This window comes from Bombus pyrosoma, linkage group LG16 (genome assembly GCF_014825855.1).
Source record: "Bombus pyrosoma isolate SC7728 linkage group LG16, ASM1482585v1, whole genome shotgun sequence".
Classification (NCBI taxonomy): Eukaryota; Metazoa; Arthropoda; class Insecta; order Hymenoptera; family Apidae; genus Bombus; species Bombus pyrosoma.
Window position 1 is genome coordinate 4017759 of NC_057785.1, and position 14913 is coordinate 4032671.

At 30.9% G+C, this 14913-nt stretch overlaps 3 protein-coding genes across 6 annotated transcripts; 1 reads left to right on the forward strand and 2 right to left on the reverse strand.

Annotated features, from left to right (window-relative positions):
* Positions 1-455: 455 nt before the first annotated feature.
* On the forward strand, positions 456-8459 carry LOC122576184 (formin-binding protein 4-like). 4 transcript variants are annotated; one of them, XR_006319666.1, is made up of 17 exons: positions 456-732; positions 826-942; positions 1173-1324; positions 1397-1508; positions 1586-1768; positions 1848-2013; positions 2089-2864; positions 2930-3279; positions 3408-3541; positions 5176-5321; positions 5396-5626; positions 5703-6022; positions 6105-6425; positions 6504-6597; positions 6696-7298; positions 7979-8063; positions 8160-8459. XR_006319666.1 is itself a non-coding variant. In XM_043746089.1 (15 exons), the coding sequence occupies exons 2-14, from the start codon at positions 867-869 to the stop codon at positions 6591-6593; spliced, it is 3057 nt and encodes a 1018-aa protein (XP_043602024.1). In that variant the 5' UTR covers positions 456-732; positions 826-866; the 3' UTR covers positions 6594-6597; positions 7979-8077. The 4 variants fall into 4 exon arrangements, 1 of the variants encoding a protein (XP_043602024.1); XR_006319668.1 differs by having other exon boundaries at positions 457-732; positions 5399-5626; XR_006319667.1 differs by lacking the exon at positions 6696-7298.
* Positions 8460-8678: 219 nt separating this feature from the next.
* LOC122576185 (ethanolaminephosphotransferase 1-like) lies at positions 8679-13725 on the reverse strand. Its single transcript, XM_043746090.1, has 10 exons — positions 13410-13725; positions 13189-13310; positions 12811-13022; positions 12565-12633; positions 12297-12489; positions 11964-12226; positions 11726-11883; positions 11462-11642; positions 11199-11375; positions 8679-10653 (listed from the first exon to the last, which is right to left on the reverse strand). The coding sequence occupies exons 3-10, from the start codon at positions 12880-12882 to the stop codon at positions 10591-10593; spliced, it is 1176 nt and encodes a 391-aa protein (XP_043602025.1). The 5' UTR covers positions 12883-13022; positions 13189-13310; positions 13410-13725; the 3' UTR covers positions 8679-10590.
* A 136-nt stretch (positions 13726-13861) lies between these two features.
* Positions 13862-14514, reverse strand: LOC122576186 (cytochrome c oxidase subunit 7C, mitochondrial). The gene is made up of 3 exons (XM_043746091.1): positions 14333-14514; positions 14032-14150; positions 13862-13955 (listed from the first exon to the last, which is right to left on the reverse strand). The coding sequence occupies exons 1-2, from the start codon at positions 14429-14431 to the stop codon at positions 14037-14039; spliced, it is 213 nt and encodes a 70-aa protein (XP_043602026.1). The 5' UTR covers positions 14432-14514; the 3' UTR covers positions 13862-13955; positions 14032-14036.
* Positions 14515-14913: the final 399 nt, after the last annotated feature.

Sequence of the window (14913 nt, forward strand, 5' to 3'; positions counted from 1 at the left end):
TTGACCAGAGAACAAAGAGAATTAAAAATATGAATCGTTTTGTCAGTCACCTCACTTATATTATACAATGTCATATTACTATGCTGCCATATGATATAAATATATGTCTACAGTAAGGAATATATTACTAAAACATTATAAATAAATATGTTATAAGTAATTACATTCGTGATCGAATCCCTTAAACTCAAGGATTTCATTCCTTTTTCATTCTTCCATTTAGAGTTTTATATTTATAGAATGAATTGTTAGCAGAATATAGTTGAATATTTATATAAATACGAGAATTTATATTTTCTAGTAATATTACTTTGAATAAAAAGCTATTCCATATAGAAACGACGGGTAATTTTACATTTCCCGCCACGGTTTATAAGATATAAGTTAGAAAATGTATCACTGGATGGCGCTTTAAATAACCAAATTATTCTGTGGTTTGTATAACTAATAATGAATGATTTAGTGATCGATAACCGTTGAAGATGGGAGTATGACTTTTCGTTGTAGTTTAACATAACCTCTCTTTTGCAATATCTAAGATCTTTAGAAGTTCTTAAGATATGTGTGAAGTGTACAGTACTGTATTTTTATACACTTCGTAATTATCAGTCGAAGTGTTCAGTCTATGCTCTTTTTCATACTTTGCAATTGTTTAAGCAAATAAGCGTATATTTTGAGGTTATGAATGACCTTTCTGTATTGTTTATGAGAAAATACATTCTCGTTTTAAATGTACGTAAAAATAGCGTACAGATTTGCGTCACTTGATTAAATAACTAGATATGATCTCATCATTCTACTCACGTTTAATTTTCATATTTGCAGATATTTTTATTATCTGTAACATATATAACTTATATTTTATTATGAAGCGACGTCAAAGAAGGCCTGTTTTAGAACTTAATCAATCGCAGTCCGGTTTTCATGGAGAACATTTACAAAGTAAACACATATTAATTAACAAATTTTTATTTGCATTATTCTATTATTGCATTATATCTATTTTTAGATGTTAAACTGTTACAGAAGTGCATGGTATTAGAGAATTTTATATATATACAGTAGCATTCTGTAATTATACATTCAATTTTATTAATAAAAAGAAATTGTTAATAAAAACTCGTACATAGATTTAAATTTTATGTAATATGTCTCATCATTACCTTTTTTAGACAAACACAAACATATAAATAGTGATTACCCTGGACAAAACATACCTACAAATCCTCTGGCAAATTTACTTTGTCACTATAATTCAGATAGTGATACTGAAGACTCAAAGAAAGATTGCAAATTAGATGATCAAGTTAATAATTTTTTTAAAGTAAGTAAGGCTTCTCATGATCATAATTTTTTAGAAAACATTAAAAAATGTAAGATCTTTGAAATTTTGTAGGAAATCCAACTGATTGCACCCAAACAACCAGTCTCAAATGAATCTAGCAATGTCGCCTTAACAACAAATTCTAACACACGCTTAGCACATTATACAAATCAACAAGCACTCAGTAAGATACTATCATATCTTAGAATTTAGAGAATGTCTTTGCAATACTTTGTAGATGAATAATGAAAACCATTTTAGTGTGGAGAGAATGCTTAGATGAATCTTCAGGTTATCCTTACTATTGGCACATTGAGACTAACGAAGTAACCTGGGAAATGCCAGATGAATTACGGTACTTAAAAAACAACATTAAAACGAGCTCTGTTATAAAACCACTTTCAATGCAAGAGTCTCATTGGGTTGATTTCTCATCAGTTACATGTAATTGTATTTTGTTGAATTTTTATTTTGTTCTTTAACAGATATGAATTCTCTAATCGATAACGTGGAATCTTTTTAGATCAACAATCCCATGAAAATATACCAGAAGGTATGATCCCGCGAGAAGTGGTGGCTCGAAATCGTAATAGATATATTTGCAATGAGACTTTGCAGAAGCCAGAATCTCAAACTGATCCAGACACTGCTAACACATCTGATACCATGGATAACGATTCTGATGATGGGTATAACGCTAAGGCATTAGTAATTTTAAATCTCACTTTAATAGGTTTCTTAGAAAGAATAATTTAATGATTTAGGAAAATAGAAATGATCACATCCTATGGGAGTGATGAAAGTGATTCAGATACAGTGGATGAGAATCGATCAAAGAACGATGTAAAAGAATCATCGGTGAAAAGCACAAGTACAGCACCAAAATTGAGATGCCCTGAAAAACTTTCTACATCAACTCCTATAATCCAACCACAGTTACTGACAATTTCTCAGAATCCAAATCAAATGTACGAAAACAAAGGTACTATAGAAGAATCAATGGTAGAATCCGTGGACTCAAAACCATCCGATGATGCAGAGGCTAAGTACTTAATAAACCAAATTAAACAAGATGCTGTTCAAAAGATAGATTATACGGATAAAATTAATAATGATAGTCGATTGATGAAAGAATCTGTAACAAAGAAAAGCAGTAATAAACACAGTGTTGACTCCGATGTAGACTTCCGCATTTCTTTAGTGCCTGGTTATGATGAAGATTCAGATGTTGAAGAAGAATCTGAAGATAAACAGGAGAGAAAAGCTCTATTTCCAATTCCTCAAACCAAAGAAACCATGGAGAGTATGTTATTAGGTAAAATTGATGATGATCAAATAACAGAGAGTAATGACAATGAAGAAATTAATAGCGAAAGGAAAAACGTACAAGAAGATAATGAAGACATTCTAGAAAGGTTAGAATACAGAGATGATTCAAATACTAAAACAGAGGAGGATATGCAAAAGGGAAACAAATTTGTCGATAACGTACATGGTCGGAATAAATTTTTTCAAAGGAAAAAACGTATTGCATTTGATGGTAAGAATATTTTACAAATCAATAATTATAACACGAATTAAATTAAAATTCACTTATTTTTTTAGTTCCATCTACAAAGATAAAAACAAATAATGATAATGAAACGAGTAAACTGGAAGTAGAGACCCAACGCGAGGAAATGAACTCTTGCGATGAGCATCTTATTGAACCTCAGGTTGATCAGCAAGAAGAACCAAACACTGCGAACGAGAACGTGGAAGAGAATGTTTCAACTTGCAAAGATGAATCAAATAGTACTGAAGGAGAAACAAGTACATCAGAAACGAATGGTGAATCCAAAGAAGATGAAGGGGAGGTTAATCTACTATCCCAGATCATACTTGAAAAATTAAAGTTTCTATCAGAAGGAAAACCAGGTGTATCGCCAGTTCAATTGATGTCTATTCAGCTACAAGTAAATAAGATTCCTTTTTACATAGTTATAAGAGATCAACCAATATAATATTGTATCAGATAAAATATAATATTGTATGTATGAAATCAACAAGTATAATGAATGATATATTAAATATTATGTTGCAGACATTGTTTGTTGCATGGGAAGCAGGTTGTTTAGAAAAGAATTACTTGCGTAGATGGTTGAGTGACACCAGTCACGAATTGGAACGCTTGGAACAAGATGCAGCACCACCTGGATGGCTATGTCAGTGGGATAGGTATAGTATACCATCTAAAATTTGTGTATTTCATATAAATAAACATAAATCGTACCATACAAGATATCGTGTATGTTATACACGTCATTATTCTAAAAATCTTCAAGTCATGTAATCTTTGCACATGTCATTAGCAAGACACTTAATAACGATAACGAGTGATAATTTCAATCTTTTTGTTTCAAATTAATTTTCTTCACGAGATCGTATCTTGAATTTAAAACACGAAGTATTTTTTCGAATTTTTTTTTAATTCCTCTCATGATTCATAGTAAAAGAATTGAACGAACAATTGTCATATCCTTATTAAGAAACTTAATCAATTTGATTTTATCAATTTCAGAATAAAACATTATGAAATTCTTTAAAGTTTTTAGGATCATTAATTCTACTTACGTCCCTTAAGGGACAATATTTTTATTAATTAAATTTATTGAAAATTATACATAAATGTGCAAACAGTACCGGGTTATCTTATAAAGTAACTAAGTAATAAAAAGATAGGTTTGTGTTCAGAGTGGAGCCTCAAAGACCAAATGTGCATTATCTAAAATTATGAACGAAGAGTATATGTGGAAGAATTAACAAACATTAGGAGCATTGTTTAGTGACTTAAAGCATGAAGATTATATTATCCAGTATATTTGAACACTTCAAGAACTAAACTTCTGAAATAACTAGAGTCAAAAGCTCACCTCAACAAAGTGCAGAGACAGAGATTGTACCAAATGGATAAAACCATCCATTAGAGACGCAGTCATGAAACCTGAGAAGTATTTGAAAGAGATCTTAAATCATGTGAGTGTTAAACAGACTTAGTAACCTGAAGGGATAAGTGATAAAAGGGGATGGTCGTTACTGGAAGAAACCATTAAATATCAAAAGAAGCTTATACCAAATTAATTCAAGTTCTTCTTGGACGAAATCATATGAAGGAACTAGGAACCTAAAGAAGCTAGGCATCATTGAAAAGATTTATCAAGTCATTGAAACAAGTTGTACACAAAGTTGTTAGTCAAAGCATCAAAGTAACAATACTTGTAGACGATCATTACATATATATCGTACGAAGTTTTCGTTTCTCTACACTACATTTTATGTACATGTTTTTAATGTCACCTATATACGTCATTTGTTAAAAAAAAATACATTTCATGAAAAGTTGTATCTTCTACATGTTTAAACAATTTGTTGAAATGTAACAATTAAAAGGCGCTTCCCTTGGTTCCTCAACGAGTGCACGTCGTTGTATATCTTTGAAAGTCATCCTCAGGCCTTTGCGCCCTTAGTTACACGCATAATCAATCCGCTTAATATTTCGCTAGCGTAACGCAGATATTGTCGACGTAATTCTCAATGTTCGAGTTTGCGGAAGACATCGCCTTCTATGTAACCGCTAAGTAACACTTAATCCTTTTATAATAAAAGGGCCTCGCTGACTTAATGGCACACCGAGATGCAGGTAGGAGTATTAACTTTTTGTTTTCTAGCTAATAAGTTGCTTCAGAACTCAGGAGGACGTTCTTTTCATGGAGTAACGTCTTTCCAATGTTTATCAATGTAAAGAAAAAACCATGCAAGTAAGTCACTTTTATTCGTCATTGTGCTACATCCCTTTGTGGGCTTTTTTCCAGGTCGCATAAGCGATATTATTACCAGAACACTGCCACTGGAATTACACAATGGACTTATCCGGATACTGGCATCGCCGGTGGAGCTGAAGAAATGGAAATTTGTTCCACGCCTCCTCCAGCTGAGCAAGAAGATATTATTATACCTGGTATGGTGAAGTTTTGCAATATAAAGTTAGACTCTCAATTTATTTAGTGAATAATGTATGCTCCTCTTTGATAGCAGAAGAAGAAGGACTAAGATCAAAGTCAAAGAAATCAGAAGGTGGAGAGACAACAGAGGACATGACGATGCCAAGGAACAGCGACATAGAAGCTCCGCCTCCACCCCAAATTTCAAATCCGAGCCCACCTCCACCCCCAAGAATATACGCGGAGGATTTGAAGAGGGACAAAAGGAAACAAGATAAGTGCAATGACAAATTGGATGATAAGAGACCACGACTAGGAGAAGGTGCATCCTTATTAAATCAATTTTTCTTTACACACTTAGGTATTTAAAATATAAATTGATGTATTTCTTTCTGCAGAGGGAGCAGCAGTCGCGGAAATAAAACAATTAGAAAATTCTGTTGCCCCATCTTCTGCCTTACTGTCGCCTCAGCCTGCCAATCTTGCAAACGTAACTAGCGCAGAACCCCTGCCACCAGGTGTCGATTTAACAGAAGCACCTTATGAGATACCTGCAACTGCCCTGAAGAGAATTATTTATGGCGCTGTGCAGTCACAAGGTGCTGCGCTCTACGATGCAACTGCGAGAGATCCGACAGTTCCTATTCTAAGTCATCCAGCGACCATAGTACAAGAACATTATCTTCAATATCCAGCATATCATCAACACTTACACGCTGTATGTTTAAATTAAATTTTAAATATACTAATACAATCAGGTTACTTCTGTAATTAATCTTGTTATATTTATTGTCAAATAGCCAGCGGCCTTAGTACTTCCGCATAAGCACAATGTGCAGCCTGCAATTCAGCTAATACCTGACTACACTCCAATATATACAAATCATAAGGTCATTGAGAAGCCACCAGTTAAAACAGCGAAAGAATCTTTAGTGTCTGCACTAGATTCATTTTACAATGATATTGCGCGAATAGAGAATATCGGAATGGAGAAAGTTCCTCAGAGACAAGATACTATGACGGTGGAACCGTCATCCTTACCAACAGAGGAAGCCAAATTAGAAACAGAGCAAGAACCTATCCCTGTTGAAACTACTGTGAAAGAAAAGAAAAGGAAAAGGGTAAAATATTTGAATAAAAGAAGTAAAATTAATTTGATATATAGATTAGAAAGAAATTACATTGTGTTATGATTTCAGACAAGGATTGGTATTAGTAAAAAGCATAAAGAAGTTTCTAGTATGGTTGCAAAATGGCAAAAGGTGCAACAGAATTTCGAAAACACGTAAATTGGTTAGTTAATCTAATATTTGAATATTAAATATTTTATATGTAAAATTTGTAATATTTTGAATATTTATTATATGTAAAACCTTAAATATTATTTCCAGCTGCAACTTGCCGATATTTAGATCACTCGATACAAATAGCACACTGTACTCCCGCCAGTATAGTGACCCTGTACCTGCAATTAACTATATTATTCTCTGCGCTCCATTTTCTATTTTTAAAATTTGACGAACTTACTATTAAGAATTTGTAGGTTCTGAAAAAAGAATATTGTAAATTTTGAGGAGTTATAGATATGGTTTTCTTATCATTGTGTACAAAGTATAGGCTGATCTCTTTTAATGCTCATCAACTGTGAGAGAACGATATTATCGCGATTTATAAGCATTTGAAATAAAAAAAGTATTGTAATTTAATAACATTCAATTCCATTGTCTTCGCGTATAGGTTTATATGTACTATGCTTTGAAGTATTTAGGATTTATTTATCCTCAATTATCATGGAAGAAAAGTGTTCTCCCATGCTATACAATTTAAAAACCAAATATTTCAGTGCTACGTTCTCAAAAGCTACCTCTTATCACAGGTGTAGAGTTAATTACCTATTTTTCAAAACAACAAAAAGAGGCTTCTACTTGTTTGTTTAAGGTTATGTAACTTCGTTTGAATGCAAGTTGAGGAGATAGTGTTATGATCATATTTAGGTACTTTCATAATAATGACATAAATTTTAAAACTGAAATTACACAGAATTCATAATCATTGTAGAAGATTTATAAGATTATATCGTATTATGGATTCATTTTGTAATATGTACATACATATATAATTATTAAAAATATATATATGCTTATATAAAAGCAGACAATTATAATTGATACTTATTTAAACTTACATTTATTATTTGAGATTTTAATTTAAATTTCTACTGTATATTTTAATTAACTTTGATATTTTAAAGACTTATCATTTTATAAATAAAACTTGTTAAACTCGATTATAATTGGAGGAAGCCAGGACTATCAATGTTAACTGATAAACTTTGAATATCTGGAAAATAAAATGAGTACTTCAAATACAAATAATAAACATATATCGACATTAAAAGAGAAACTCACGCAAAATCAGCGTCTAATTAATCCTTGTTTACGAGTACGTGTGCGGGATTTAGTTCTTTGAGGTTATATAATTTGAACCTTTTTATTCAATTAAGATATTTAAAGAAACAAAACTTACAATTTGAAAAGTTAGAAACTAATTTAGAGAAGAATGGAAGAGTAGATAAATTGTAGCTGTTAATCTATTATTTTAAAAGTTGATGGAAAGTCTGTTACTTAACCTCAAAGGTATAACAAACAAATTTATCTTGTTTATTATTTTTCAGGAATATAACATCAGTTCGAAATGCCTAGAAGACAATAAATACGAAGCTAATAATTGCGTAATGCAATTTGAAAATTACAAGCTCTGTAAGAAATTTTGGGTAATTGTACATATATATTCACTAAGTACATTAATGTTAGTTCTGAATACAGTGTGCTTCAAATATTTTATTAATGTTTTAGAAAGAAGTAATGATCAATAGGAAGATGCGAGGTATAAAACCGCACCTCCCTTTACCCGAAGAAAGAGAAAAAATAAAAGAAGAGTACCTACAATCTCGCAAAAAATAGTAAAGTTTTTTATGGGTGTTAGGTTTTATATATAATTTTATAGCTACTTTATAAACGTTATTTATATCTACAAAATCATTTTTATCATAATCTTGAAATATATAAGAGATGTATTCCTAAAATAGATAACTCTTTGTTCATTTCTATAATTACATGGATTATATGTAAAAGTAAAGTAAATGCAAAACAGTCTTTTGTGCTTTTAATTGTATTATCAATGCATTAAAAATATATAGATAAAATGTGTATATAACTGCTCGCAGTAAGCGAAATATTTATGTAAAATTCCTATTTTTAACATCTTTGGCAAAAACAAACGTTCGAGAAATTGATACATACATTATTATATTCGATGAATTATAAACGATACAGATACCTTACATAGAAAAGAAGAACTAAATATCTAAAAAGTAAAGTTACATAAACGGTGTTTTAATTAGAACAAGTTACATAGCTTTCGTTAATTACTATTTGTACAAGTATGTCCATAAACACCTTTAGGTTAGTTAAAAAATTTAGCATTTCGTGTTCCTACACGTTCGGTAAGTTCTTTTGAGACTATGTATGTACATATACTAAAGTTTACAAAAAACTCGTTACATCTATTAACATTCTCCACTCTACTTACAATTTCGAACAAATGCTTGAATTAATTTTTTCTTTTACAAAATGCAATGCGTTAAATTTCTTAAAATTATGTATATCGATAACATAAATTAGACTAGTAACAATATTAAATGCAGGAATAGAAAAATTTTCGCTTAAAACATTAATAATGGAATTTCAATGCATAAAATCAATGGAAATCCATGATAATACACATTTCAACAAATTGGTTAGTGTTACATTGACTTATTTGTTCGTTTTATTCGTACAACGTGGGAATTATTTAACACTTAATAGTTGCATATACTGTTTCCTAACTTACAAGCCAGATTATTCATTTCAGTTCACAAATTAATTAATATAATTACTATTTATATATTTTACACCATCTGCTATTGTCACCAACTACATATCTTATAGACAAAAATTATAATAATTGATTGGTATTAACAACAAAAAAAGATCAGATAATTAATTGTTGCATGATTTCTGACTTCTGACTGTGATTTCATATATTTTTTCCCACGTTGAAAACTTATTGAATTTTTTTAGATTGCGAATTTTTAGGCAAATTCATATTTTTATAAACACAAATAAAAAAGTGAAACCTAAGCATGCTTGCTTTACCTATTGAATATTGTAACTAGTAATATATTTTATGTATTTTTGCGCTTTATGCAAATTCTATATATGTTTGCATCTTCAAATTTCCCATAAATGCATAAAAATCCGCAATGAGTATGGGCTAAAACGTCATTTGGAATATTTTATAAAGAAAGAAGAAAATGAAATATCGCATATCTTTTCTTCAGTTACTCGCTAGGTACTTGAATCAATTTGATTGACTTGATTTAATCTAAGTCAAAATTTGTGATTCAACATTATCGTTATTTGCAAAGATTCTTCGTTTCAGGAAGCCGATTAAATATAATATAACATACACATACATCCTTACGCAAAATAAATAATGTCTTCTATCTTATTACACCAGCATTACACCCTTTCTCTTTTATCCATATCGAAGTTCATCTGCCAACTTGCTCAGAATTTTCACGCAAAAGAAAACTTCATCCTTTAGCAATCACTCGAAACGAAAGAAAAGCTTCTGTGGAGACCTTCAAAAGTTCAAAAAATCTCGAAATTTGACTCTTAAATTTCTCCACAAATTTTTTAATTTCTCTAAAGGAAAGAAATGTTCGTTTTATGGGAAAATTGAGCAAGCCAGATTCATAATCTCATTTTTCAGACAATACATGTTAAAAACGAAGAATTCGATGCGCAACAGCTAAAAGCCTTGCGTGCTTTAAATAAATGCTCTATGCACAGTCAGAGTTACGAACAGAACACAAAAAGACAAAGTAGAGAGAACATATGTGAACTTATTTGAGAGTACATACACATAAAGAAAGGTTCTAGGTTCTCCTTTAATTATATCACAGCAACATGAAATGGAAATGGAACTAAATTGTTAATATTACTTAAAAGGTACTCTCTCTATTTTTAGATATATGATCAGAGATGGTTGTATGCTCGAATAAACTCCTATTATCTACTGTTCAATATTTGCATGTTCATATTTGAAATATTCTTTTGTTCTTCTTATCAATCATAATTCTGAAGTTTCTTCCGTTTGTCTGCTCTGTACTCAGTCATTCGTAGCTCTTTCCGACCGTTTGTTCGTATTTCTTCATTTTTAACATGTATCGTCGGCAAGTAGTCAATCTGCACGATCTTTAATACGGAACGTGTGAATACGGAAATGACGACACATCTGACGCACCTAAAGGAATAAATAACTTATTAATAATAGTCTATATAGGATGTTTCTGCAATCATGATACAACTGGAAAGGATTCCTCGTATAAAGCTAAGTCAAACATATAGAATAACATCTTATTTTTGTATATTCATTAAGTATACATGCATCTTAATCACACATCTTGCTCTGGGAATCATATCTCATCTTCTACGTCCTATATTCTCACATCTTATCTCATATATTCCAGAACCAACTCTATTCAATCTTCCATATCTGATACTTCAAAAGTTGCATATTAAGCTATCGATCTCTCTCTCACTTTCTGTATTATGGACAACTGTATATTCTATATCTAATATCTAATATTTATTATCTCATATTCAATAACCCAAGCCCATTCCACAGCTCACATTTTTATACCACATTGTATATTTTGTATATACTACCTCATATCCCATATCGTATAAACAAAATGTATTTATAATTACAAGCTTCCGGTTGTACCACGATTTTGAAAACCCCTGTATTATAAAATGTTTTGTTGAAAATAATAATATAAAACTTACCACACATGTTCCATAGTGAATATGTGCCAATAAAGCTATAATGGCAAGAATATATGTGAATACCAAATCTATACTAGGCAAGATAAATGAGAAAAGGGCTGCAACTGCTACAGGTAGTAATATCCATGATAATAGTTCACATCTGGTGTTGCTCATTTGTGAAACAATTAAACGACACTGTAAATTTTAAAGAATATAAATTAATTAAATTAATTTTTATCAATCAAACGGTTTAAATTCAGTTCTCTGACTAATTATCTTACACAGATGTTTGAAAAAATAGTTCCAATTGCTAAGAAAATTATCCTAGGATCTTTGTCTATAATATTACTAGGTGAATGAACTACCCAAATTGTTGAAATCGAAAAGAGTACTGCTAGAGGCAGTAGAGGTCTTATGGCATCTAGGAACGTTCGCATTTTACCAGTCTTGTCCCTATATGATCTAGAAATTGCAAAATATATTTTGTTAATATATGAGAAAACGTTACTAAAAAATGTAAATTACTTTAATTGTATTGTACTAACTTATATATATTCCATAGAACTACAGGCAAACTAGATACAATTGCAGTGACATAAAGTAATACTTCAAACATTACACCAACTGGTATACCACCAGGGAACACAACCTTCCAGGCTTTATGTCCACCTATACTAGATATGACAAAGACAATAATAGTACCCTAAAAATTTTAGAGATAACCATAAATTATCAATGAATCACTTATCAATAATTTAGTAGATATTTTGAATGAATACTTACTACCATAGATAGATCATATCCCCAAGGAAGAAACAGTACCCCTGTGTTATACTTTTCCCAGTGAGTTAAGTAGAAACTAATAAACACGTTCCACAGAATGAAATACATTCTTAATGGAGATACACTATGATCTGTCCTACCAAACACAGAAAACATACAAACACTAATGAGCATTGTTGTCCAACTATCTAGTCCATGATCAAATAGCTCTCCTAAAGGACCTGATGTTTGCGTACGTCGTGCTTGTTTTCCATCAATACCATCTGCAAAATAAACATTACATTAAATACAATGAATTTGTAAATTCACAGGAGATATTAAGATTATACTTACCAAGAGTATATGCCATAAAAACATTGAATGCACCCAAGGCAAAGACCCACCTTGGTATAGGAGGATACTGTGGCTTATCATCACTTGATGCATATAGATAATAATCATAAAATGTAAACAACGTGAAGTTAAAGACAGTAAACAGAAATCCAGAGAAAGTTAATACGTTTGGGGCAACCCACTTCGGACAATACTATAAAAAAGTTCCAAATTGATATATGAAATTGAACAAGTAATTATAAACAAACATTTTGTATAAAGGATGTACCTGTACTACTTTATTCCAAAATGGATGCATAATATATACACTGAGAGGGCTTGTATCCACTGAGCTATACTGCAAATGTAGATGAATGAAAAATTTTTGATAAAATATGTATGAAACTGTAGTCTTTTCTTAAATCTATATTATAATTCTGAGGTAATAAACTAACAATAAACGAAAATTTTTACCACGCAATTCAATATTATTCAATACAAATTATGAAGAAAAATACTTAGCTAGAGGACTTACTTTATAGTTCTCGAAGCCGGTAAGATGTTGTTCAGTAAGATACTTGACTTCGAGATTCAATTTGTGATACATGTTGATGTACAGAATTCGTCTAACCGCTGTGCTGGAGAAAGACGTGCTTCAATTCCGATTCGAAATCAATTGACCTTGTTTCACTTCATGGGAACGTCAAACGACATTCCCCGGAATATGAATATGCATGAAGGTTAGAACTGTTCATATAAAAAGATTAATAATTTCTAAGCAGCATGTGCTTTTTGCAAAGTAAACCCGGTAAGCGTCAGTTCATGATAACATTGTCTTATGTAAATGACGACAGCTTATCTTAAAACGCAACTCTTTTCCGGCAAGCAGAAACTCGTCAAGGCTGATACTCACGTGCGCGAAAAAAAGATCCGTCGAGCCGAATTAAAATCGAACAGGAAGAACAACACGCAAATCCTGCCTATGAAACTGCGTATTGATACCTATTCATAGATTAGCTCTAACGTAAGCGAGTCCTTGAAGAATAATAATATCTCGTTAAATAATAGAAGCTGAAGATAATAGATATGCAGAGGTCAAAGTTGAATAACCAATTGAATTATTTTAGCGTTTACCAATTAAATGTTTATTGAGCAAAATAAGATGCGACATTGTATGTATTGAAATTATAACTGAATCATATATATAGAGTAACATTTGAATCGTGACACTTAAAATAGATTATATAAATGAAATAATCGCGTTTCTCTCTGGTTTTTTGGTTATGTAATGGGATAATTACTGCAATTATTCTTCATTCCTAATTATAATGAAAAAATTTGCCAATTCATGCAAATCTATTGAATCTAGTATATCTCTTCTACAAATAGCAATATTTAAATTCGTTGAATATGTATATTGGTTGTTTTCATGAAAATAAAATGAATGGAAATTCTTCTGTATTATAAATCTTCTATATTCTATATTATATTGTATTCATTATGTATGGTAAATTATGTCAATGTCTATGTGAAAACATTTCTGAAAATGTTGACACTATGACTTTATTAAACAATACTTATAAAACTTTATTTTACAATATTTTTATTATAAATCTATGGTACATATTACATGTTTTGCAACAGTATTAGACTAATTTATTAATGTTAATGCTGTAATACCTGTAAAACAATAATCATGATAAATCCAAATTTACATTGAGGTGCTTCATAGGAACTATAAATTGATAGAACTCACACATATTACTTCGTTAAGTGGTAACGAAGAACAAAGAAAGGAATAGAAAATCCACTTCCAAAGAAAGTAATGAAAATTGCACATAACTTGTATCTGTTGTCGATGCTAAAAGGTAAGTTCTGTAAAAAGAAAAGTGACATTTTTATTGTTTCTCATTGATAAGAAAAGGAGGGATAGTAAATGTTTAAAAAAGATGCAGTTAATTATTTCAAGTTTCTATAGTTTATTTTTATTTTGACAAAAAATTATTAAGTTAGATTTCGTTATGTGTTATAGAATAATACATTATCTTTTTACTTACGGCACCGGGAAAACCTTCTGGCCCGTGATCACTTTTGTTAACAGCAGTAGTTTTGAAGGATCTGGTGAATCCTCGTAAAGCTGATCTTACAGTCAACATCTTTATAATTTCGTACTCCCTACGTTATTCTTCAATTACCTGGGTAAAATGGCGATAAGTCGTCTGCTCTGTACAAATTTAAGACGCATTCGCATATGCGACAAAATCTAGTTATTTCATTGTTGTGTCATGAGTAAAGGCGAATAGAGAGATCGCCAATGCAAAGTTAATAAAACCAGAAAATGCACACTAGGGATTTCTGGTAGTCAATATTCCAAGTTATTGCACTCGAATTTTTTCAGAATGTTAGGCCATTTTTAGGAATTTCAAGGAATTTTGAATATCTCTTATGGTATCTTATTCTCTTAATACTTACCAATACATACCAATCTTCCTGAACTCTATCGTCGTTTTTTATTACTTATTTCTTAAACTTATGGGTATTAGGAAGGATTTAATGATTGTGGATGATGAAATGCTTTTAAATTATTAGACGCCTTATTCATTTGCAAATTAAAATTGTTTCATTCAATACAATTTGC

What these genes read in the sequence shown, in the direction of transcription:
- LOC122576185 (XM_043746090.1), bottom strand. Translation starts at nt 12,882, where the DNA reads ATGTATCACAAATTGAATCTCGAAGTCAAGTATCTTACTGAACAACAT. An exon ending in TTTGGAATAAAGTAGTACAG is followed by an intron (nt 12,490 to 12,564) that starts GTACATCCTTTA and finishes ACTTTTTTATAG; the next exon opens with TATTGTCCGAAGTGGGTTGC. An exon ending in GTTCTATGGAATATATATAA is followed by an intron (nt 11,643 to 11,725) that starts GTTAGTACAATA and finishes TGCAATTTCTAG; the next exon opens with ATCATATAGGGACAAGACTG.
- LOC122576184 (XM_043746089.1), top strand. Translation starts at nt 867, where the DNA reads ATGAAGCGACGTCAAAGAAGGCCTGTTTTAGAACTTAATCAATCGCAG. An exon ending in TCATGGAGAACATTTACAAA is followed by an intron (nt 943 to 1,172) that starts GTAAACACATAT and finishes TACCTTTTTTAG; the next exon opens with ACAAACACAAACATATAAAT. An exon ending in TGGCTATGTCAGTGGGATAG is followed by an intron (nt 3,542 to 5,175) that starts GTATAGTATACC and finishes GCTTTTTTCCAG; the next exon opens with GTCGCATAAGCGATATTATT.
- LOC122576186 (XM_043746091.1), bottom strand. Translation starts at nt 14,431, where the DNA reads ATGTTGACTGTAAGATCAGCTTTACGAGGATTCACCAGATCCTTCAAA. An exon ending in CAGAAGGTTTTCCCGGTGCC is followed by an intron (nt 14,151 to 14,332) that starts GTAAGTAAAAAG and finishes TTCTTTTTACAG; the next exon opens with AACTTACCTTTTAGCATCGA.